The sequence below is a fragment of the Danio aesculapii genome, chromosome 4 (assembly GCF_903798145.1).
Source record: "Danio aesculapii chromosome 4, fDanAes4.1, whole genome shotgun sequence".
NCBI classification, from domain to species: domain Eukaryota; kingdom Metazoa; phylum Chordata; class Actinopteri; order Cypriniformes; family Danionidae; genus Danio; species Danio aesculapii.
The window spans coordinates 19,772,940-19,798,608 of record NC_079438.1 but is presented as its reverse complement, the minus strand read 5'-3'; the positions used below and the strand labels follow the sequence as shown (position 1 = coordinate 19,798,608).

The 25,669-nt window shown below is 32.2% G+C and overlaps 2 protein-coding genes and 2 long non-coding RNA genes across 5 annotated transcripts in view; 1 reads left to right on the top strand and 3 right to left on the bottom strand.

Annotated features, from left to right (window-relative positions):
* The window catches only part of LOC130222025 (NACHT, LRR and PYD domains-containing protein 12-like), a 272,015-nt gene that overhangs the window by 116,286 nt on the left and 130,060 nt on the right, over positions 1 to 25,669 (top strand).
* LOC130222263 (uncharacterized) lies at positions 1,333 to 5,880 on the bottom strand. The gene is made up of 4 exons (XR_008836393.1): positions 5,847 to 5,880; positions 3,105 to 3,159; positions 2,897 to 2,937; positions 1,333 to 1,929 (listed from the first exon to the last, which is right to left on the bottom strand). It is a non-coding gene; the product is annotated as an uncharacterized LOC130222263 (long non-coding RNA).
* LOC130222271 (uncharacterized) lies at positions 7,984 to 14,212 on the bottom strand. 2 transcript variants are annotated; one of them, XR_008836403.1, is made up of 5 exons: positions 14,012 to 14,212; positions 13,023 to 13,204; positions 12,833 to 12,914; positions 12,141 to 12,207; positions 7,984 to 8,079 (listed from the first exon to the last, which is right to left on the bottom strand). It is a non-coding gene; the product is annotated as an uncharacterized LOC130222271 (long non-coding RNA). The 2 variants fall into 2 exon arrangements; XR_008836402.1 differs by having other exon boundaries at positions 12,150 to 12,207.
* Positions 18,298 to 19,285, bottom strand: LOC130222211 (ladderlectin-like). The gene is made up of 5 exons (XM_056454846.1): positions 19,228 to 19,285; positions 18,974 to 19,065; positions 18,757 to 18,879; positions 18,563 to 18,671; positions 18,298 to 18,448 (listed from the first exon to the last, which is right to left on the bottom strand). The coding sequence occupies exons 1-5, from the start codon at positions 19,280 to 19,282 to the stop codon at positions 18,381 to 18,383; spliced, it is 447 nt and encodes a 148-aa protein (XP_056310821.1). The 5' UTR covers positions 19,283 to 19,285; the 3' UTR covers positions 18,298 to 18,380.

The following is a 25,669-nucleotide window of genomic DNA, read 5'->3' as shown; positions in this document are numbered from 1 at the left end:
TTTAAAAGTGCAATAAAGATGGTTAGCATTCTATAAAAAGTGTTATCAAATATATTTTTCGAAATAGGCAGTGTATTAAAAGTATATTTTAATTCAATTCAATGGTGTGTCGAGTAAACTTAGGGTGTACTCACACTAGGCACGCTTCACTAAAATCGTGCCAGGACGCGCTTCTCCCCCCTCCCCTCAGCTCGCACTCACATTGCAATTTTACTTTCCAAGCCAGAACACGCTTATGTCATCGATGATGGTACTGTTTAGTTAGGAAGAGAAGCACTGTTGCTCACAGGAGGTTGGGAGGTTGCTATTAGGAGGTTGCTGAAGGTGCAGCTGACGTGCAGTGAGGGGTTTGCGTCTTTAATAAACTATGACAGTTCACATTCATTGAAAAGTAACAATGATTAATTAATCCACATGAAACTGACATCCCTTAAAAATTATGTCACGTTTTAAATTTCGCAATTTGCAGTCACACTACAACCTTAGTGTGTCCGAGCCTAACCGAACAACAGTTTGGTGAAGTGATGCCATGTGATGGCAGTATTGCAAGCGGTAAAGTTAGTCTAATTCTGGAACACACTCTCGGATATTAAAATGCACTTAACCGTCAATGACTGAAAATGAGTCAGACAAAAATAAGAAAAATTGACTCTGTATGTTGTGTGTTTAAGGAAAAATGAACAACAAAATACTTCACCAATATCGGACAGAAAGCAGTAGGTCTAATATGCCAAGAAAGTATTGCTGTTTTTAAAGACTACAATCTAAAAGGATGATCACACGGAAAACGATTTATGCGTTAAGAGGTGCCTATTTTGAACGGTTTACTATCGGCTGCGACGGTTTTGCGCGCTGCTTATGTGCTCTACACACCTCGCGTTTTAACCACCGGCTGCGCCTCACGTTTTTATCGTAGCCGACTCCAGACTTTGACACCCTTGCGAAGAGAGGGGACCAGGCTCAATGTTCACATTAACACACTCATAATCACTTGACTTAGAATAAAAAAAGACTAAGATTCTTCTTTCATTTTATCTCATAGTTTTCTGATTGATATGAGCATATTAACACAAGCTCAAATCAGATTATTGTAAATTTGACTCAAATTATATAATAATTACTGGTTAAATGAGTTTTTGTCAAAGAATATATTTTCCATGCACACATCCACTTTAAAAAGTTATTTTATCAAAGTTTTATGGTTTTATCAAGTTTTATTATGATTGATATATTCTAAAAGCAGTGCAAATTAGATTATTGTAAACTTGACTGAATAGTAAACTTTAAGAATTATTTATAATGTGTTAATATGAGATTTGTTTTCTATCAGACAATATCTTTTCTATTTTCCACAGTAAAAATTATTACATTATTATTATTATACTTTATAAGGGATTATTTTATTGTTTTATGATAATTGATAAGTAAATATAAATAGCAGTGCAAATTAATTTGACTTGTAAATTTGACTTAATAATATAAAAAAGTCTGTTTTGTGTTAATGTGACATGTTGCTGTCTGATATTACAGGTTTCATGCATACTGCCACTATAAATAAAGTTATTTTTTGAAGAATTTGACAAGTGGCCCTTCACTTAGTTTGCAAAACTTAATGTGGTCCTCAGGTCTAAAAAGTTTGCCCACCACTGGTATAGAGTGTGTTGAGAGTGCTGGTTATTCAATCCCAACATGTACAATCCCTGCTAGTACTGAGACTGAATCTTCATCCATCTGAACACAAGTCCACTTCTTTAACCATTAGTGACCCTAAACAATAGACAGGAGGTTTAACCCATAATATCCAATGCTGATGCACCCAGGGGTTGGGGTGAGATGGTTGCAGTCAATCCTTCCCTGAGCCAATCCTTCTCAAGAAGTCTAATGGTCCTCATTGAAAGTTTGCAGAGACCCCCTAGTAGTCACTGGACCCTAGTAAAGATGAACACAAAAAACTATCATAGTGTTGGGCTGTAATACCATTCTGGTTATGACAAGATTGTCTACACAATCTTGCTGTATTGTTTACTCACAAGTAATGATTGGTCGCCAACATAAACAAAAAACAATTAAAGGTGCTGTATGTAAGTTTTTGATTCTTCTAATGCATAAAAATTCCATAACATAATAAACATGTCAAGTGAACATACATGTTTATGTGAATAATAATGTGGTTATTTTAATAATAATTTCAACGTGTTATCAAGCCTAAGTAAAGCGAAAGCATAATTCTCTTGAACAGCTCTTGCAATTATAGCACATTTGTAATCGGCCCATTGATACTTTCACTTTTCATAGAAAGATTAGAAATAGGGGAAATACTTAAACGGAATGATCGCTGGACAAAATTGTAAAATCCAGGAGAATCCTGGTAAAAAACGGGAGGGCTGACAGGTATGGATTAAACGCATCAATACAGTGCTTGACCAATTCATAGGCTACGTGATTTATCCATTCATACGAGTGGCAATAGCCTACCGTGATTAGGTGCGAATAAGATCACATCTTAATAAGTACACAGTGGAGTTTGCATTAACCGCACACAGAGACTAACTTTAATTATGTTCTAGCTCCAAACTTCAAGCATGGAAAGTCTCGTGACAAATTAGCCTAAATCTGAGGTAACAAACGAAAATGAAAGCCACGCAGCTTTACAAAACAAATAACTATATATATATCGAAAACACACTTTAAACACACATTATTTTTAGCATCTGATGACCCGATGCACTAAATTTTCTAAGCATAGCAGTGTGCTTGTACACTTCAGAGAACAGAGAGCTGGTCACATTGGTGTTATTGTACACGTCAAAGGTTTAAACATTTTTTCTTTTATTATTTAGTAATTGTTCTGCGTACCACTAGACGGAAGTCCGCATACCACTAGTAGTAAACGTACCACAGTTTGAAGAAAAAAAAGGCTCCTACATCTTGAATGGGCTGTGCGTGAAAAAATTAAGAGAATTAAAATTTTTATATGAATTTCACATTGTACATGGCAATGAGATATCGCATAATATTGCATAATCAAAAACAACGTAAACATTGTTGCCAGAAAATAATACTAAAAAGTACCTGATAGTCTGTGGGAAAAGAGACAACTTTACCTCTATACAGTAGATCACGGTGGACTCCATACAAAGACTGGCTGCCAAGGAGTATCTAGATGAAAGAACAGAACAGAACTCTGCATGAGTCAGGTGAGCAGAACATAATTTGCTGTGAATAAACATAATATTCAATTAAACAAGCACATAGCCTCTCATGAATTAATGTATACATAAATGAAATTTAGGGACTTAATACACTCAGGTGTTTTCATAACATTGCCAAACAATGGGGACAATTGCTATACTATGAGAAACAACCAAAGACATGTGAAATTAAATTTTTTTTTAATAATAATAAATTATATTCTTCCTGACATCAGAAAGTTAAGCCTTTGTATTATTGAATCAATTTACTAATAAACATTAAATATAAAAAGAAATCTCATAAAACAACATTTTAAATTACACACAAATAAATAATTAATATTGCTTTGGATGATTTTCTACTTAATATTAAAATACATTAGCATACTGATACTGATATTATGTACAGTAAGTGTCTTTCCTCAAATTTCCCAAAGATGTGACAGTACAGTTGTAGATTTAAAGGGATAGTTCTCCCAAAAATTTAATCTACCATTAATTAGGGAAATTGAACATTATTTACAATATTAATGGCTTTTGATCAAAAGCTTCCTCAAACAATACTCACGAATGTCTGCATTGCATTTGTAGTATTGTCACGTTTCTGCAAGGGCACACTCCTTGCTAAAAAAGCTACACACTCAACGGCAGACATTTATGAGTACTGTTTGAGGAGACTTCAAATTAAAGCTAATAATATAGTAAATAATGTTCAATTTCTTACACAGACCAGTAGTTTTACTTCACAAGACTTTGGTGTCACCAGGTGCAATGGCTATTGATTTAGACTTGTTTGTATGTGTATTTTAAATCTAAAAAACAAAAATCACTATTGGCTGCCATTTATATGAATCAGCATTGAGCAAAGATTCAGCCAAAACCCTTCTTTAATATTCTACAAAAGAAAAAGGGTAACTACATCTTTGATGAGCTGTGCATGAGTAAATTAATGGGAAATTTAGATTTTTGTCTGAACAGTCCCTTTAACATGAAATTATTTATGAATATGTATGGTGTGTTGCTGTAATGTTTTAATAGTACAATTTATTTTTAAGTTGAACAGATTATACATCAGTGGAGGACACCATGGAAAAACCTGTATGATGTATGTATTCAGCATTTCACATTTAGTTCAACATGCAGTATATACAATTCAAACATGAAAAGCAAGAAAAAAGGACTGACTTCAGATTCCACAACACACAAAAAAACTGTTAAGTGCTAAAATCAATGATGACATGCTGGGATATGCATGTATAAAAATAAATGCATTACACCAAAATCAATCATTATTAAAGCAAAAATCATAAATACTGTACTCTGTTGCATCAATATAAAAATATGCTAGACATATTTATCATTTATTATTTTTAAAATTATTTTTACAATAATTGATTGTAAGACAACCAGTTTTCCAGTAAGTTATGTGCTGTAGTCTTTTTTTATTATTTGTTTTAATGCTTTAAACAACATACACGAGAAAACAAACATTATAATACTGTATAAATATAAATAAAAGTAGTAAATGTACAAAATGTAATGTATTGTAATTCTTTTATTAAATTAATAAAAAAAATATTCTTACAATTATGGACAAACCTGTAAATAAAAGTATTATTATAGGTACAATTTTTTTGTGTTTAGAGAATAGATTTAAATCGCAAACTATTATATAATGTTGAGGGTGCACTATCATCATCTGTTTACAAACAGCCGTTGGTCATGTTGACACGTCACATGACCACCGGCTGTTTGTACACAGATGATGATAGTGCACCCTCAACGTCATTTTTTTTTTTATAATAGTTTGCGATTTAACTCAATATTAATCTGTAAATACCAAAAATATTGTACATAACAACCCTGTACATTTGTTACACTTGTTATTATACGTCTGTTTACATATTTACTTGTTTTGCTCGGTTTTAAGCTCAAGGTTCATTTGTCAGTTGTTGGTAAGTATCATTTATTGACGCTAACGTTAGCCTTTCGACGTCGTTAGAATTAATTTATTTATTTTTACGCATGTGCCATCTCTTTAAGGATTTTTTAACGTAAAACCCTACCTTTTTGGCGCATTACCAAATGTTACGTTACAAATGTTTAAACTGTGTTTTTTATGACCAAAAAAAACGTTAATCTGATATTTATGTACTTATGTTACTGTAGTAAACCATGGTTAATTATCGAAAAAGTAAACTGACGTGGTCTATCAGCTGTTGGAGCGGGAAAAATTTTATGTGTCTGATTGGTTTGGGCCATCAGCGCTGAGAAAAGTAACACGTTACGTTAAATGAGTTATTAAATTAAGTTTAATAAGCATTACGTTTGATACGGTTAGGTTTCATAAGCAAGAAACAGACTTTACATGATATAATCATAAGACTCACTCCATCCCTGAGGACTAACGTTAACTGCGTTAGTTAGTTAGTAACCAGTTTTAAAATGCTATTATAAGTTAAATGGAGTGTTTGTGCGTGTGATAGAGAGCAAGAAGTAATGGTCAGCCTTAAATACTAAAACGGGCTATAATCGCGTTTCCAGCGTTCCCGCCCCCCACACACAACGAAAATCACATGCAATTTACTATGTGATAAAATAATGCTATGAATGAAAAGAAATAAAGCACCTTGTCGAAAAAGTAACTCGTATTACCTATAAACCCATGAAGCTCGCGGTCGTCGTCGTCGTCCTCCTCTTCTTCGCATTGTAATTCGCACAGTTAGGCTATTTTACTATAGGTGTCCCAGATAGCAAACCGATGTTGATTCAACGTCGAATATTGGTTATAATAGTCAGTATCAGTCGTTGATCAAATTTCAACATTGAACCAACGTTCATTATTTGGTCGGTACATCGGAAGGATTTTACGTTGAAAAAAAGATATTGATTCAACGTCGAAATTTCGACATTGAATCAACGTTCATTATTTGGTCGGTACGTCGATCATTAAATCGAAAACAGGATCCGACAATTAATTGTTTCATAAACAGATGCCGTTTGCATCAGTGTAAGTAGAGAAATACAACAGCGAGTGCCCTTAATCTTGCCTTATACTATGTATTTTAAGCTGTTTGGGGAAGACAAATATGCAAGCTTGTTGCTATTTGTACAGGCTAGCATGTCAAGAATTTAATTTCACTTTTATTTTGTTTTACTTTAATTGTTTAATTATCTTGTTTTCCTTCGGAATATTATTCAAGTTTCTTAATCCCGTGATATAGCCTATGGCAGTAGGACTGTTTACATTTATTTTGCAATAAAAATGCATTTTGATATTTGATAAGTACATCCGTGGTGTAGACTAAACTGGATATTTGAAATTCATTTTAATCAGTTAATGTGATCTCTTCCCCTATAGTTTAGGCCTAATAGATGTTTACCAGTAATGTTTTACAACGACAATCACTATATTATTACAAAAATAACTGCACACACAAACTGAATAGATTTCTACTCATTAATACCGGCACATATTTATCAGCATACATATAAAATATGCAAGATGATTCATTAGATATTTTTAAGTAGTTCTAAATAATTTAGGCTGAATTTAAACTATAAGTTGAAAATTACTAGGCTACATTTAATTTGTTTTAATTCAACCCATATAAATTGTTTGTAACTTTGCAGAAATATTTTTTAGTATACATTTTATCAGATATAGGCCAGCATTTGTAACTAAAAACTAGTATAAGCAAAATTAAATTACAACAATTAATTTTATGTGTGAACGGTTACAATTGACATCTTTTTCTTTCATATTAGGCTATTTCTCGAACCAGAAATTATTTAAAGAGCTTATTTTTATCCTGCATGTCTAAAACGTGACAATTTCTATTAGAAAATAATTAACACTTTAAGTTCATTTGTTTGGTAAATCAAATTTGCCATATTTAAAACGGCTTGTATTATACAGTACATTTAAAAGGTGTACATTAAATTTTTTATTGTATATTTATAGCTTTCTGTTGAAAAATGTAATTGCTTTAGCAGCAACTTTTATCGTGCCAAAATATAGATAATTGCAACATGTTCCCACATTACCACATTAATTTAAATGTTTGACAACATTACAACATGAAAATGTAATATTTTATGGTTTGGGTAAATAAAGAATTCATTTCAGTATTTCTTCAAGAAATAGCGTTTAGGCTACTTTTGTCAAACCTTAGACACATACACAGCATGCAAATGACAATATATTTCAACATTCATTTAGACACATTAACAACTTAGTCAAAAAAAAATTGTAGAATAACCCAATAAACACCTTCTCTCTCTCTCTCTCTCTCACACACACACACAAACATAATTCAACAAAACAGTTTAATAGGTTTAAGCACGTTTTAATAAGTGTTATGACTCTCCTGTTGCGGTCAGATGCATAAAAAGCATTGTGTTCAGTTAAACAGACAAAATGTTGCCATCCATTAACAATTTGACTTATTTATTTGGCATCTTTATATTCTTGTTTGTTACATGTTGTTGTTCAACAAATGACATTTGATTATAAATTGCAGTAATATTTAATGGAAATTCTTTGGCAGTTGGCTTTACATTGTTCCGCCATAAGATAGCGACAGAGATCAATATAAATAATCAGTTTTTAATGGTGCACACATTTTTCCTCAATGGATATTTAAATCTACAGCTAAACAAAATCATCACAAAACAGGTAAATCTCACCAAGTCCATCTATCTCTTTTATATTTTTATTGTTTTAATAATAATATAGTAATGTAGTGGTGTTTGCTTTGATTTTTGCCAATTGTTTGTCCAGTTCTAGTTATTTAAACTCTGTAGCTTTGATGTCTTCTGTGGTGTTCACAAGTTAGGCTGGATCCAGACTGGAACTGGTACAATTTCTAGAATCCTTGAAATGAACCTCCCAGGATAGAAACAGGAAAGCATAAGTACACAAATTAACATAGATTCCATTTATATATTTTTTTCAGACAAAAGATGTTTTTTTTTACTATTTATTATTAGTTATAACTGTAGAACAAAAGTAAGGACAAAAATGTATTTTAATGAAGATTTGAACTTAAAGAGTCTCAAATATTATATATAGTAAAGTGTCTTTGATACATTCATTCTGCCATTGCAACTGTATATATTCCCAAATCATGTTTAACAATACTGTATATTTTTCCAAAGTATTTTCTATAATATTCTTTCTTCAGGAGAAAGTCTTTTGTTTAATTTTAGCAAGAATAAAAGCAGTTAATTTTTTTAACCATTTCAAGGTCAACATTATTTAATAATAATATTTTTATTAAGCAATATTTTTGATTGTCTACAAAACCATCTATCATTATACAATAATTTGCCTAATTACCCTCAATGTCACTTTAAGCAGAATACTAGTATCTTGAAAAATATATAGTCAAATACTATTTACTGTCATCATGGCAAAGATAATATAAATCAGTTAGGGATAAGAAAAAGAAATTGAGGAAAAAATTAAACAGGGTGGCAAATAATTCAGGGGGCTAATAATTCTGACTTCAACTGTATATGTATGTATGTATGTTTGCATATATAAAATCCATCATTCCAAGGAACATTCAAACAGGGTCGCAAACTTGTATGCTTGCAACTATACCTCTAGAGCTGTCGTCAGAAACAAAGTTCCTAACTGTGCTCTATTCCCACTTATTCCCCCTATGCCCTATTCATTTTCATTTAGAACATTCTAACATTTAATCTTGCAATGATTTTAAAAAATGCATTAAGGTTATCTCTCTTAGGTGTAATTTGCTTTCAAAGTATTCGTACAGTTCACTTTTACCGATCTTAATGTTTATAATTGTGCTCCCTTTACAGTGCACTTCACAGTTATGCCTCATGACGAAAGCTATAGGTGACATATTATTTAAAAAGCTGAATTTACGTTACGTCTCCAAAGCTTGTGAAACCAAAAAAACAAAACAAACAAAAAAAAAAAACAGCATACGTAATTATTTTCATTTATAGTGGGTTATTTATTAAGTATCTGTACTGTATAAGACATGGGCCTGTGGGTCAGAACATTTTTGCAGTGGTTTGCATGTGTCAAATTGTAAAAGTAGACTTTTCCAAAAAAAAAAAATTCATAAGCAATATCCTACTTAATCATCATCATCATTATTATTATTAATATTAATGTAGGATTTTTAAAAATTTCCTAATAATCCTATACATGCCATTTACATATTTTTCAATTAATATGGAAAGCGAGTGGATGTTTTTACCAAAACTAAAATTGAATTTTTAATAGGTTTTGTGTAAAACAATATAATTTGCACAAAGAAATTATGGGGTTCTTCTCTGAAGAAGTTGATTATGCCTGTTTAGAGCGTCATTATGGACGTTTTACGCTATAACTAACATGGTTTAGACGATGGATCTGTGACAGAGAAACTGCGGGTTTTGGGGAAACACTCGTGACTACATCGTTCTTTTCCCAAACAATGCATTGTACTATGATTGTGCAGCTGCAAGTTATGTTGTTGTTTGTTTTTTCCTTGTTTGTCGTTGCACCCCAGATCTGTTAATCAAATGTTTGTAAATATTTTATACAGTAACACAACTTTTTTTATGGATTGTTGTCAAAATGCAATCCAATACATTTTAAACCCATGGCAAGAAAAAAATAAATAAATAAAAAAAGACAAATAAAGAAACATTTAAAACTTATTTTAATAGTTTTAATATTTTGATGCTTTTTTATTTCATTACAAAAGCTCTGAGAGAAAAGATTTACTATGTTATTAGTATTTTGTATTCACTTATCTACAATTAAAAATAGTGACAATGTGGCATAATTCTGTTAAATGCTTAGTTTCTGTTACTGGTAAATATAAATACTTAGATGATCAATACTAGCTTTGCTACTGCCTGATACGATTTCGTTATCTAACATATCTGTCTGTAAGGTAACATTGGTCTCACACTGAGAACCTGCTCTGTTCTCCTCACATTACAACACAATTACTCTTCTCTAACTGCTGTTCTGTCTGTTGGTCTGTCCACAGGCTCATAATTGTATGGCTGTGGTGCATCGTTTGTGTGAATGTCTCAGAATATCTTATTTTGGCATCCAAACGTGCACGGCGATAAGTTGTCTTCATACTGTTTATATGTGCGATCTTCCTAGTTCAACGTCACTTACAATCTGGTGATTTTTCACATGCGGAAGAACATTTATGTGACTAAAAACGACTAAAGATGGCTTAATAATAAACTTTAACGTGTATTTTAAAGAAAATCTAGTTCCTACTTTACTCTCATGCACATTGACTCACTGGGGTGTCTAACCTACAATAGGCATGTGCTGCTTATGAACTAGCTTTAAAAACAACATACGAGTCACATGAGTTCATATGTGAATATCAGCTACCTTAGTTAGTTGTTAGTTCATTGTTTGCTAATGTAATAAAATTTTCAACTACTCTTGAACTCCTGTTTAAACTGTTTATTTTGATGGAAACGGAACACATTTCTACTGCTTTTCAGTGTAAAGATCAACCATTACATTTAAACACAAGAGTTCCTGAATAATTAGAAATGAGTTAATGATAATGTGCCCCAAGTAAAATCATCCTGACAAAGAAAACAAGTTTATGTTAGTTACATTTAGCTTATGTAAAAACAAACATGAACTAACAAGTAATTAAACTAGATTTATTGTATCTAGATCTATTGGCATTTACTGTTAATAGATCATGGTAAGAAATTATGCTATTTGCACTTAATGTAAATAGCCATTGCCATTTTCTTATTCTGTTGGCTGATATTTGCCAAATAAACGTTTTTCCCATGGCATACTATAAAAATAAATAGCCTATTAGTTCATTAACATACCATTCTGCTTTTCTCCTGCTATATTATAAAAGTGATAAGTATTAAACTTTTATTGTGTCAATTGCAGGTGTCTTTTTGTTGGGTTGCTTTTTTCAAAATGAATCGTAATATTGGTGCCCCATTCAGGGTATATATAGGCAGAACTGTATAAACTCAGATTTAAAAAAACAAGGATTTTTAAACACTTTTTCCAGTACCTATTTTTTATTTTCAAGACTGACATGCAGCGTACTGAACACCTGAAATGTATTCTCAGCAATGCACTTTAAATTCAATAAGAACTCTCCAATTTATTCAAATAAAATACATTAGTAATGTAGTAATTAATAATATATTCATAAATAAAAATATAATAAACCTACAATAAATGTGCTTGTAAAATAAAAAATTAAAATATGTATTTGTTTATGTTCTCTCAAAGATGGAAAGAGAACTGAAAATTTGTACCCAAGTAAAAATACTACTACATTGGTAAAATAATACTACTAGTAACTAATACTAACATTAAGTGTACAAGTAAAAGTAAAAAAGTACTCTTTAAAAAAAAAATACTCAAAATAAGCAATTAGTTAGTTTAATAAAAAACAGATTTTCTTTAAGGCCCTTTTCAACTGTAAACTTTATAGAATGGTTCAAGTGTTTAATCACAAGGATAGATATATGGGAATGGAAGTGTGGTGGCTTTTTCCTTCACCATAATTAAATTTTCAATACCACTGGCAGAACTATAAGGCCATAGATATATTTGATGTCCATTTTATTAAACAATATTTTCTACTTTGAAATGTTTAATTAAAGTATATGAAGAAAAGATTGAAATTGTCTTTTATTTACACATTTTACACTATTTTACTTATTTGCTCACTGCTTTGCAATATGGCAAATTTGTTGAATATATAGCTTTACAGCACATGGAAATTTTGTTTTACACTTGATTTTAAACTAAAATGATTTTACAAATAAGTACACTGTCAGTTATGAAATAACAAAACAAATGACTTCTGTATTTGAAATATGACAACACAAAAATTTTTGAAGCAGTGTTTTAAAAGCCTTGTTGTTTACTTGCAACATTTGCAGAAATGATTGAATGCACAATACCTGCATTACCTCGTCAAAATTCAAATTGTATTTAGAAGAGAGTGACCGACAGGAGGCGAGTCAGTTGCTGTTAGACAAAAAAGTCTGAGATGTGATTCGGTCAGAATGGCCGGATTAAGAAAACAATAACAGACATCTCTATGGTAAAAAACATTTGAAAAGCATTACGCCAAGCAATCATTTGTTTTTAATTTTTTTTAATCCAAAAAAAAAATGTTTTTTATTTCCAAACACGCATGCCATGCCCCATATAGTAAAAAAACGGACAAGTGGACAAATCTAAGCTTGTTTTAAAAAAAAACAAATATACACATGCATATAATAAATAATACTACTAATAATAATAACATTAACATTATTCAAAAGCAAGTTGTGAATAAACTGAAAAAGCCCCCCGAAACACCCATGAGTCCACAAAGTGGAGCAAATGGATTTACTATTTAAACAACATGGTGGAAAACGGCAAAACTAGTGTTGCACTGGTCTAAAAATAGAAACACGTCTTGCTCCTTATTGGGCTGAGTGTATGATAGGGCCCATTGTATTACATCTAATAAACAAAACTGTTTTTATTAACATCAAATTTGCTTTAAAAAATGATGTCTTTAATTTTTTCTTTTGTGTGTTTTTCAATTTTCATTATGTAAATGTAATTAGCTCATTCTGTTATTATGAACATATGGTTGACAGACCTAGTGGTTAATCCTCCATTCATGCAGAATCAAGGCATCTAGTGTATATAATCATCCAACTGATTACAGGCATCAGGCCATCCTGGAAAACAAGAAAAATATCTTCACCAACATTGTAAAAGCTGCACATATACCTTTAATTTTATAGATTTAAAAAGTGATTGTTCACCACAAAGTGAAATTTACTCACTATTTACTCTCCCTCTAATGCAGGGGTGTCCAAACTCGGTCACCCTAATCAAACACACCTGAAGCAGCTAATCAAGCTTTTACTAGATATACTAGAAACCCCAGGGCAGGTGTGTTGAAGCAAGTTGGAGCTCAACTCAGCAGCACAGCGGCCCTCAAGAAACCTTCAAGGGTTTCTTTAATCTGTTGGACAAAAAAATAAAATAAAAGTAACCACTTACTGTACCATTTATGGAAGTCAATGGGTAAAGGTTTTTAACATTTTTCTAAATCAAGTTATTTGTTTGGAACAGAAACAAACTTAAACAGGTTTGTAACCATTTAAGGATGAGTAAATGAAGGCAGAATTTAAGATTTTGGTAAAAAAAAAAAAGCCAAATATAAAACAAGCATCTTATTAAACTTATGGAACAGGCAATAAATATGCTGATGATTCAGTCTTTGTGAGCCTCTTTTATGGCGAAAAGAGAAACATGGCCATTCTTGGATTTTGTGCTTAAGATGCTTAAGATGTTTTACTCTGCTTTTATTGAAAGTATATTGACTTGTTTGCAGTATTTGCTGGTATGGTAATGCTACTGAGACTCAAGAAAAGTGTTTAAGGAAAATAGTCACCACTTCTAGTAAACTGGTGGGCATTACAATACCAAGCATGGAATACATTTACAAAGATGGAGTGGTCATAAAGGCAATCAGTATTGTGGCTGATTCAATGCACCCATTTAGTTCCTTATTTGACTATTTGCCATCTGAGCAGAGATACTGTCTCCCTGTGGTGTCAAAAACAGGGCAATAAGACAAAAAACTTTAACAAGTAGTTTTAAGTCAGCTGGACTGCTTATTGTGTTTTATTCTATTTATTTATTTTATATACTGTTAATTGTGAACATGTTGTCTTTGGCATGTTGTTTGGTGTGATGCCTGCTAAATAATTCTGCAAATCAAAAACAACTAAACAAATATACAAACTAGACAAATAACCCTACCTACCTACTATCTAACAGCATAAGCGATGATTTTCGCCTGCACCTTGAAGTACACTCCTTTTTGAGAGTCATCTTGAAAACCTGAGTGAATCCAAGTAGACAGACAAACAGCTTATGGAAAATTCATATTCTACATAAGCTCATATGCGAGGGCCACAAAGATGAAACACTGCCTTCATTCTGGTTGAAGAAAACGGATGTACCTCTACCTACAAAACAAAATGATGAAACAGGTGAGATATTACATATTAATAATAAAAATGCCAGTTATCATCATCATCACCATCATTATTATACATTAAAAAAACAAAAAGAACATATTTACATGAAATCACACATTTTCGAAGGTTAATCATCATTAATTAATCCATCACAATCTGTTCTTTCCTTTCCCAATGTATGATCTCTTAAAATATAAAGACGTTTCCTGGATACACATTTATTAATATTAGTATAAAATGTTTAGATGTAATTAATGTGAGGCCTAAAAGAAAAGACTTAAGCAAATTTAAATAAAATTACCTACACTGTAAAAAATTAATCTTGAGGCTTGTAATTTTCATTAAAAAAATTAATGTGGTCATTAAAAATAATGAGCTTATTTTCTTTAAAAAATTGATATTCTGGATTTATTATAAAATATGAAGAAGATTTCACCAATATAACTAAGATTTTAATTTTACTTATTTTTTTAAGCAAACTAGTGCAATTATTAAGCTTAATTTGAGAAACCAATTAAGCTAATAATATTGAGGAAAGATGGCTTCACGTTTATTTTAAGAAAATTCACTCAATTATGTGGATTTGATTGAGATGTTTGCATTTGAATCTCAACAACGGCAGTGATCAGACGACATTTTGAAGGAGCAGATCAACAGCGAGCATGTTAAGAGGTAAGCATTAACAGTTTATCATTTTATTGTCTTAAATAGCCTAAGCTCTTTCAGGAAAGACACATGCTGTTCAAACTTGTTCAGGAGCTTAGTTTTTGCCATATGATGTATATAGGGATACACGGGTATTTTTAATCACCCATTCCTATTTGAAATTGATTTGCTTCAATGTTCATTCTGAATTATATAAATGAAGTTGAACAAATTATTTGCATCGCAATATTTAACAGCAACGATCAGGCAACAGTTAAGCAGACGAACAACAGTGAGCTTGTTAAGTGGTAAATCTAAGCTAAGTTAGCTAGCTATTCAATGGGGTTTATGTACAGCTAGTGCTTTTCCATTTCATAAGGTTCCTTTTACAGCATTGCTGATGTAATGTAATGAACTGTTTATATATAATACTGTACATAAATACTAATATTTGTTTGCTTCATTTTTCAGTTTAATGAAGAAAACGTTTGCAGAATTTTCCCACTAAAGAGGAGCAGTTTATTGAGGCAGATTTTGATAAAGAGAATGGGTGCCATACATCAGGTATTTTTAATAATGTTATTTGTGTATTATTATTATTATTATTATTACTAATTTCTACACTTTTTTGCATCAGACCTCACATTAAATCAGGGATGAATCGAGAGATGTCGTCCTCTGTTGCTGGTCTATCTGTATGAATAAGAGGAAGAGCTCATCCAGCAGTGCAATGTAAGTGTCTCAAACTGTTTCAGATATTTATGATCTTCCGAAAACTGCATTTTATATTTTTGCATGCTTACAAAAAAATATATAGCTCAAGCATTACACTGTTGAATGCACTATTCCTTGTATAAACATGGTTTGTTTTTATAAATGTCTGTACACTACATTTAAACACCCTGTCCATTATAAGTCAAAATACTTGTGTATTTGTGTCAGTCAGCAACATCTACTCAAACATTATGAAGAATTACTGTTCACAGAGATAAGAGAAATGGTTTATTTCATTAATATATTTCCTTAATGTGTTTTAGTAAACCTTAAACATTTGAAATGTACAACTGCATAATTTTAATATTATAAACGTAATGTTTATTTTACAGTGTGGGAATGCACAGAGAATTGCTGTCTGCCAGAGGGATGACCAACCATGAGGACTTCTGCATTGTCTTGGAGGATAAGTGAGTCAAGGCTAGCTTGGAAAATCTAGAATCGCTGAACTGGATTTATACAAATATTCCCCAAATTAAAATCACTTACAAAGAAACGTATATTAAGTTTCTGACACAAATTCACTGCTACAACCTTTTGGGGAAATTTCAGTGCATTGACTGATTGATTGTGTTGCTAATATTTTGAGATACAGCTTTTATACTGGTTTTATATGTTATGCAATACACAAATTGTCAAATTTTGCCTAAAAATGTAACTATTCCTACAAATGAAACATTTGACAGAACATTTTTTTCCATGACATGGATAAAGGAATTTTTAATCAGAGATTAGCATTGCTGTAAATTTTATATAGATTTGTTTAACATATTGTACCATTTTGTTATTAGTGTAACATGTAATACAATGATATTTGGCTAAAATGTATTGTGTATGTTTTTCATTATACATTTTATGAATGAGTAATTTTCATTAACAAATTTGAGTAAATGGTGATTTATTTGCATATATTATAAAAAGCACATTCCGCTAATAATATTAAATTCATCCTCTATCACTAAAAAAAAAACTAGTAATTTTCACATGATTCTTTCAAGTGGTTTTTGTTAAAAAATAAATATGAGTAAATGGTGGTGGATTATGCTTAAATTATAAAAGCACATTCCGCTAATAATATTAAAATCTTCATTTATCACTCAAAACATTTAGTAATTTTCACATGATTCGTTTAAGTGGTTTTTGCTAAAAAAAAAAAAAAAAAAAAAAAAAAAAAAAGTCTTTAAATTTACTTAAAATAATACATGCAATAGTGTTACCCCTATTTTTTTTTTTAGTAAATAGCACATAAGATTTTTTACAGTGCATGCATAAGGTTGCATTTTATTTCGATAGCAGATAAAGCTTTTTAAATTGATAATTTGGAAGGTGAGGCCAGAGAAGAGATCAGATACAGTTCTGATCTGGAACGCAGGGATCCTGACAAAAAAAAAAAAAAAAAGGCATTGCGTGATGTCTATGGTTGCATTCAGTCGTATGTTGCCTTGCATAAAGCCTTTACTAGAAAGCAACTTGAGGGTGAGACTCTTTTATGCAGTATTCACACTAGATGCGGAACGCGCGTCAAATCGGGAGTAATTTAAATGTTAAGTCAATGCAAATGCGTGAACAGACATCCTGCAGCACGATACGCGTGACACAAATGATGTGAATTGCACGGTGTGAATGGAGCATTTTGCACGTTTGAAGTGCTTAAAGCTGCAGTCACACTTGACTTTTCTTCCCATAGACTTCCATTCATACGCACGCGAATGCGTCAGACCGGAAACGCAAGGTCATGCGTCAAGTTTCGCATGTTGCTGTGGTGCAAAGTTCAAGCTTGGTGAACTCTGACCTTGTTTAATCCTGCCCCTTTTCGCAGCGCCATACGACAGAATTTTGCACAGACAAAGCCTAGTGTGACCATAGCTTAACACGCGAAATGCTGGAGTTTAAAAAAAAAAAAAAAAAAACCTGAACTTCATCAAAAAGTTCATCAAACTGGGCTCAACTCAGTCAGAAACACTTCTGAAAGCCTCCATTATCCAGATTAAGTATCTGGAGGAGTTTGAGCTCACAGAGCTGGATGCACCTCTGAAAGGATCTAGTGGACTGAGACACGGCCCTAAACGGATCGACGCTGTTTTTCAGCCTTCATATTTCTAAAAAAAAAAAAAAAAAAAAAAAAAAAAAAAAAAAAAAACCACACACACACTTATTTTCCTCAAAATCCATGTTAGCAACAAAGCTATAGTCACTAGGCAGACAGAAGCAGTGCCCATGATGCGAATCCACATCTGTTCTGAAGTGAATTTCACGCACAAATAAAGAGTAAACTCAAGGGTTCATGTGTCTATTTACACGCGAATAGTGCGATTAATCTGCGCCTGGTGTGAACACAGCATTAGAGTTTTCTCCTACACTTATTAGAAAGGTTTAAGGAAAAATAAATACAGATAGTATTTCAAATAGCACAATATGAACACTTTAATCTGTATCTTCAGCAACACCTGGTGCAAAACATACATCTTAAGTCTAAAGCCATTGTGTCACTTTCTCCCATATTACATCCACAATGCAGGGCTGCTCAAACAGATTTATCTGTGTGTCACCGGACTACCAGCACCTTGGATGAAACGTAATAGTATTCTGATGACCACACCCTAAAATTAACCATGTATTACACATACACCACAAGAGATGATTACTTTGATTTAATTTATTGAAGCAGTTCAGAGCTGATGAGAATAGAATCTGAATTTAGCCCAATCATGACTGCACACCACAGGTATCAACTCACAGTTTTCTGGCACAAATATAGCCTTGTGTACTTGAACAAGGTGTATTATTCCAGCAGTGGTTCGCTGAGGAAGGGGAATAAAGACAATTTTATAGATTAATTTAAAAAAAAAAAAAATGTAATAATAATAATAATAATAATAATAATAATAATAATAATAATAATAAAGCCCTCTTACCTGTCCAGTTGATCTCCAAGCAGTGTTCTGTATTCTTGTTGTTAGGCTCTCCTGAACACCAGTTGGTATAACCAAATGGAGATCCATCAGACCAAAACCAATTTTCTGCCTAATGAGAGATCCCCTCATGTGGATTAGTACTCTTATATTCTCACACCAGTAACCCTACCAAGTATGCCAAAGTGAAGTCTTACATCTTCAGCATCATAGCCCCCAATCCAGCAACGTGTGGAATCACCAGCCAGACTCAGCAGGAAGTCATTTTCCACTTTGTTATGCACAGAAGCAAGATTCGCACCAAGACTTTGACAGTTTTTCTGAAGAGACAGGTTTATAAAGTGTCAATTAAAAAGTTTGTATTAGCCAAGATTATGAGGGGCTTTAAATTAAATGTTGTCTCAAACACTTTACCTCTGCTGTGACCCAACTAACAGACGTGGAGAAAAACTTAAAGCATCGAGATCCAGAGTTTCTCCACCCACAGGGGCATTTCTCATCCAAGTCTACACAGTATATAAACAAGGTTGTGATATTTCCAGCAACATCAGTAATTAGACACTTAAAAGAAATTATGATTAAGTCTGGTAAACATGCGTAATCCTTATTCTCTCTTGAACCCAAAAAGTAAAACTTTTAAAGAAAGAGTTGACAAGTACACTGGTTACCTGCAGCATTCCCCATGGAGAAAATGAAAAGCAGCAGAAGACTGAGAATCATCATGAAACTGAAAATTAATAAACAGAAAAATTCAGAATATAAGAGTTGTTCAGTAGCTCATGAGGCCTAAATCACCACAGTGTTCCGATTTAATAATTTCTGAAGAGTTTGTGAAGTTGCTCAATCAACCCTGCTGTCATAAAGTGAGTACACAGGCAAACAAACAAATTAACAAAGGCAAAAACATTAAATGTCTAATAAAGTAAACATTCACGAAACCAAACACAGAGACAGTAAATAACAACAGAAACCTGAAGAAAACCAAACCAGACAAAAACTAAAGGGTGCTGAGGAACTCAAATACACTCACTGATGAACTAATACAGGTGATATAGATTGAACTAACCTTCGACACAGGTGAATGAAATTAGTGGCAGGAACTGGAACAAAGAGGGAAAAATGCAGAAACAAACGCAGAAAACACTAAAACAAGTCCCAAACTGTGACATCTGCTTTTATACTTGCCTTGATAAGTAAACCCTGATGATACAGAATTTCAAATAAATCAACACTATTCATAAATGGGAGAATGTGGATAAGACATGTAAATAAAGACATATCAGAATAAAAATTAAATACCTAGATACATATTTAAGCTATCATAAAATTATGGTGGACCAAAAGTGACACTTAAAAATAAAATGAAAAATAATGATCAATTTATTAATTCAAACATGTTAAACACATTAAAATGTGTAAAAAAAAATAATCACTGTTTTAAAATGTAAAAAAAAAGAAGAAAAAAAGCATTTCAGCAAATGCTATTTTAAAATGTTTATTTAATATTTTTGATTCAATTCAATTCACCTTTATTTGTATAGCGCTTATACAATGTAGATTGTGTCAAAGCAGCTTCACATAAAAGGTCACAGTAAATAGGAACAGTGTAGTTCAGTTTGTAGTGTTTAAGTTCAGTTTAGTTTAGCTCAGTTCAGTGTGGTTTAATAATCACTACTGAGAGTCCAAATATTGAAGGGCAAATCCAACGATGCGCACCTCTACAGATCCCGAACCATGCAAGCCAGTGGCGACAGCGGAGAGGGAAAATAATACTTCACTAAATGGCGGAAGTGAAGAAAAAAAACCTTGAGAGAAACCAGGCTCAGTTAGGCACGATCATTTTAATTTCTCCGCTGGCCAAACGTCTTGTGCAGAGCTGCAGTCTTAGTGGTGGAGGCTGGAAGCTGGCCTCAGCGAAGACTCGTCTGTCTTTGGAGCGTCACAGGAATTAGTCTCACGTTCTCCACTCTTCCATGACCATCACAGTAGCTGCTCAGGATTAGGCCTGGTCCAGGATATGGAAACCTTGGGATCATCTCGTCGTTGGTCTTGGATCGAATCAGTGACTCTGCATAGTCTGTGGGCCTCGGGAAGAGTATCCCCAGGTGGAAATGGAGAATAAAGAAAATAATTAGCGTAGCTGATGTTCACAGTGTATAACAACAAGATGCATAACCTGTGTGGAAGCCCCCTAAGTGGTGCACTAAGTGTATGCTTTACTGAACAGATAGGTCTTTAATCTAGTTTTGAATTGGGAGAGTGTGTCTGAGCCTCGGACGTTATCAGGAAGACTATTCAGATTTATTAGAAGTTATATATATATATATTTATATATATATATATATATATATATATATATATATATATATATATATATATATATATATATATAAATAAAAATATTAAGACTTATGCCTACTTGTTCACCACCATGACCACCAAACCAGCAGCTTGTTATAGCAGGCACCAGACTTTTTTATGCACAGAAGCGAGATTCGCACCAAGTCTTTGACAGTTTTTCTGAAGGAGACACAAAAGTTATTTACTTTTTCATTTGTCAAATCAAAGTTTGCATATTTTGCTAACATCATAAAAGTCTTCAAATATTACAAACAAATTACCTCTGCTCCAGTTAACAGATAGAAAATCTTAAAACATCAAGAACCTTAATTTTTCCATCCACAGGGGCATTTGTCATCTTGGCCTATACAGTATATACATATATGGTTATTGTGATATCCTCAGCATAGACAGTGTGCGACCTGCTTAACACAACCTAATCTGTGACATCTTTTTTTATACTTGATGAGTTAAACCATGATGATCATACAGAATTTCATCATTTAAATTAAATTTATAAATGGGAGAATGGCAATAAGATAAGTCTATATAAAAATGAAATGCCTGGTTAATAATAATAATAATCAGTATGAAGGACCAGGAGTGACACTGAAAAATCATTTTATCAATGAAAAAATTCAAACATAAAAATGTACATAAATACATCACATTTAAATGTTTAAGTAAATAAATACAATTTGTTTTAAAACATTGATTAATCAAACAATAAAAAGTATTTTATGAAGAAATTACCTTAAATTCTTTAAAAAATGCTTTTGGCAAATGTTTTTTTTTTTTTTTTTAATGCTATTTAATATGTGCATTTTATATATATATTTAATATGCTTTTTTATTCTTTGATTAATTAGCATAAGAAAACATGAATTAAATAAACAGTTTTAAATAAGTATATTTACAAATTTTAATTGTATTTTTAAATGTAATATTTTATTGATATAATAATATATTATTGATATATTAATATGTTTTAAAAACACAAATTAAATCAATTTAAATATGCTTTGTCCATTTATAGTCGATTTCTTATTGATGCATTTTTTTATTATTTGAATAACCAACATTTAAAACGTGAAATAAACTTTTAAAATTGTATATTAATTTATCCATTGTTTAACTGTTTATTTGTTTAACTTAAATGTGATTCATTTAAATAATTTTCTGCTTTAATTATTGAAAATTGATCATTTGATTATTCACTTTATTTTTAAATGATGCTCTTGGTCCTCCATAATACAGTGCCTGTTTAATATTTCAATTCTAATATCAGGTGTTATATGTTCATCCTGAATTTAATTAAATTTAAGTATCCTAACATGCAGTGTTGGGGAAAGTCACTTTTAAAAGTTATGCATTACAAAATTGAGTTATTCCTCCAAAAAAAGTCAGTAGCTGCATTACTTAGTTACCTTTTATCGCAAGTAATACATTTAGTTAATTTTGAGTTATTTATTTTTATTCATTCATTCATTCAACTCTGAAGTTTCTCTGAAATATTCGGTTGTAATATTTGGTTAGAAGTGTCAACTGGACCATCTCTGCCTTTATTGTGAGCAGAAAACGGAACAGATTCAGTTCAGTTCCACTTCAGTACAGATATGGCTACTGAGAACGCGCGTTTCTGCATGCGCAAAACTGCAATTGGTCAACCGCAGTCATGCACAATACTGTGGCCTTTTCATAAAAAAAAAAAACATTTCTGTGCTTTACGCAATAGCCACCAGGTGGCGCAAGGAATGACTGCTTTTCCATTGACTAACAGGTAGTTCTCATACAGTACGTGTTATTAAATATTAAATATTTCCTAAAAACTGTATTTAAAAAATTAAAACAAGACTAATTTGTAAAATACAAATTCATTACATCATATATCATTAGGAAAAATAGTAATCTGTTAAAATTTTAAAGTAAAAAAAAACTGTAGCCTACTATCATTTATTAGACAAAAAACAAACTGGCCAGCACATTCAACAGTCCTCAGTAACAATTTGGCCATTTCAATAAAAAATAATAGTTTTAACATAATAATAATAATAATACAAATAATACAATAATAATTAATTCTTTAGATTTTTTTGAGCCTCTTTGGTTAAAATAAAATACATTTGAAAATTCCTGGAAATCAACAATAGCCAAAATATATTCAAATTAATTTAATATGGTCTGCTTCTGGTGCTTCACACCTTTTTAGTGCTCATTTTTATTTCAGGAATAAGGTCCAAGATTTAGAATAAAGTTACCTGTAAAATGTTTTCTGTTTAAGAACAATACAGTAGTGAAAGAAGACTTCTCTTACATCAGATTATAGTCCCACCGAAGTAACAGCCGGCAAATGATTCCGTTTGAATAATGTTATAATTATTAGTAGTGTTATTTATTATATGCATATTTATATTTGTTTTATTAAAAATCATCAGAAACTAAGCTACCTTCTGTTCTGTCATTGCAACGCCGCTTTACAAACGGTTGGGGTAAAACCAGTGGCCCACCATCTTCTTACGAACATAAAGCTCTACATTTAAAATGTTTCATTTTTACATTTTACCACATCATATAAAAACATAAACATTTGTTTGACGACATTGAACACATGTTTTTGTATGCATGTGTGTGTGGCCAGGCGAAAGAGCGGTCGCTTCACAGCTCTTGAAGCATATTAAATCTTTTTTTTCTGTATTTGCTTTTTTGTGCATGAACGTTTTACTGTATTTTTTAGTTTTATATAAAGTTTTTAAGATTTTATATAAAGATAAGAATTTAGATGATGGGTAGTATTTATATTATACATGGTTTATTATATTCAAGTCAATGAAATTGGCTAAAATCGAAATATAAATAAAATATGTTCGTAAGAATGTGGTAGGTGTGCCAGTGAAAAGCAGCTGTAGTGTATACTGTTGTAAATAATTAATAAAGCGGTATTAATTCCTGCCAGGTGGCGCAGTAGGTAGTGCTGTCGCCTCACAGCAAGAAGGTTGCTGGTTCGAGCCTCGGCTGGGTCATTTGCCGTGTCTGTGTGGAGTTTGCATGTTCTCCCTGCGTAGCGTTGGTTTCCTCCGGGTGCTCTGGTTTCCCCCACAGTCCAAAGACATGTGGTACAGGTGAATTGGGTAGGCTAAATTGTCTGTAGTGGGTGAGTGTGTATGGGTGTTTCCCAGAGAGGGGTTGTGGCTGGAAGGGCATCCAGTTCATGATGACTTGCATGTCTACAACACATTACTTCCTATTAATATCTGAGTCCAAATCTCATCTTCATAATTATGACCTCTTCTTTTCTATTTCTACAACTTCATAGGGCTATATAGGGTTTCTTTTTTCATATGAATTGTCGTCTCTTATTATCTGTGCTCCACGTTTCCTGCCATTCTTTAGCAATATCTTCAGTAATAATATTTAATTTACCTTTACTTACAGAAGCATTAAAGGGGTAGTTCACATAAAAATGACAATTCTGTCATTTACTCATCCTCTACTTGTTCCAAACATGTTTGAGTTTCTTCTGCTGAATGCAAATGAAGAGAATACAGGAGCAAAAACAGCCACTATATGGTTCAACAGTTCCTACTTTGGCTGCTTTTTTCAACATTTTCTTACACACAAAATGTTCTTGGAACTCGATTACAGTTGAACCACTAAAGCCACATGGACTGTTTTCACAATGTTTTTGCTTCCTTTTCTGGACTTTGAGCATCTCGGGACTCTTGCTGTCTATGACAGACGAGGGAGCTCTCTGATTTCATCTAAAGTGTCTTCATTTGCGTTCTGAAGATGAGCAAAGTTCTCAGGGAATTGAAACAACAGGTAGAGGGACAATCGTTCTCGAGTGCCTAGTGTACACTATAACGCACGCCTCCCACCACTGCTGATATAAAGACACATCGCAATGCTTTTTAAAATTTGTTTATTTCTTTATTTTTATTGCAATAACAACAAGCCATTACAACAAGTAGAAATACAAAAACTGATAGAAGGCCACGTAGCACTGATACTCATGTGATATTACTCATATATTCATTCATTTTCTTTACAGCTTAGTCCCTTTATTAATCAGGTATCGCCATAGTGGAATGAACCGCCAACTTATCTAGCACATGCTTTACGCAGCAGATGCTCTTTCAGCTGCAACCCATCACTGGGAAACATGCATACACACTCATATATATGTATATATATATATATGTGTATATAAATATATATAAATATATATGTATGTGTATATATATGTATATGTATATATATGTATATGTATATATGTATGTATATGTATATGTATATGTATATATATATGTATGATTTAGAGTCTGCTTTAGCCAGTCTGAGATCCTCCACGACTGAGAGCAGGGCAGTCTCAGTTGAGTGGCCTTTCTTAAAGCCAGATTGCTTGTTGTCCATGAAGTTGTTTTGAGTAAGAAAGTCTAGGACTTGATTGAACACTACTTTCTCCAAAATCTTGGCCATGAATGGAAGCAGGGATACCGGTCGGTAGTTTTCAAGTAGCATTTGATCCAGGTTGGGTTTCTTTAGCAGTGGGGTTACCCTAGCCTGCTTAAATGAAGTAGGGAATAGACCTGAGTCAAGAGATGTGTTAATTATGTGAGTCAGTGTTGGTATGACTGCAGGAGAAATAGCTTGCAAGATATGAGAGGGAATGGGATCAAGCGGATATATATATATATATATATATATATATATATATATATATATATATATATATATGTATATATATATATATATATATATATATATATATGT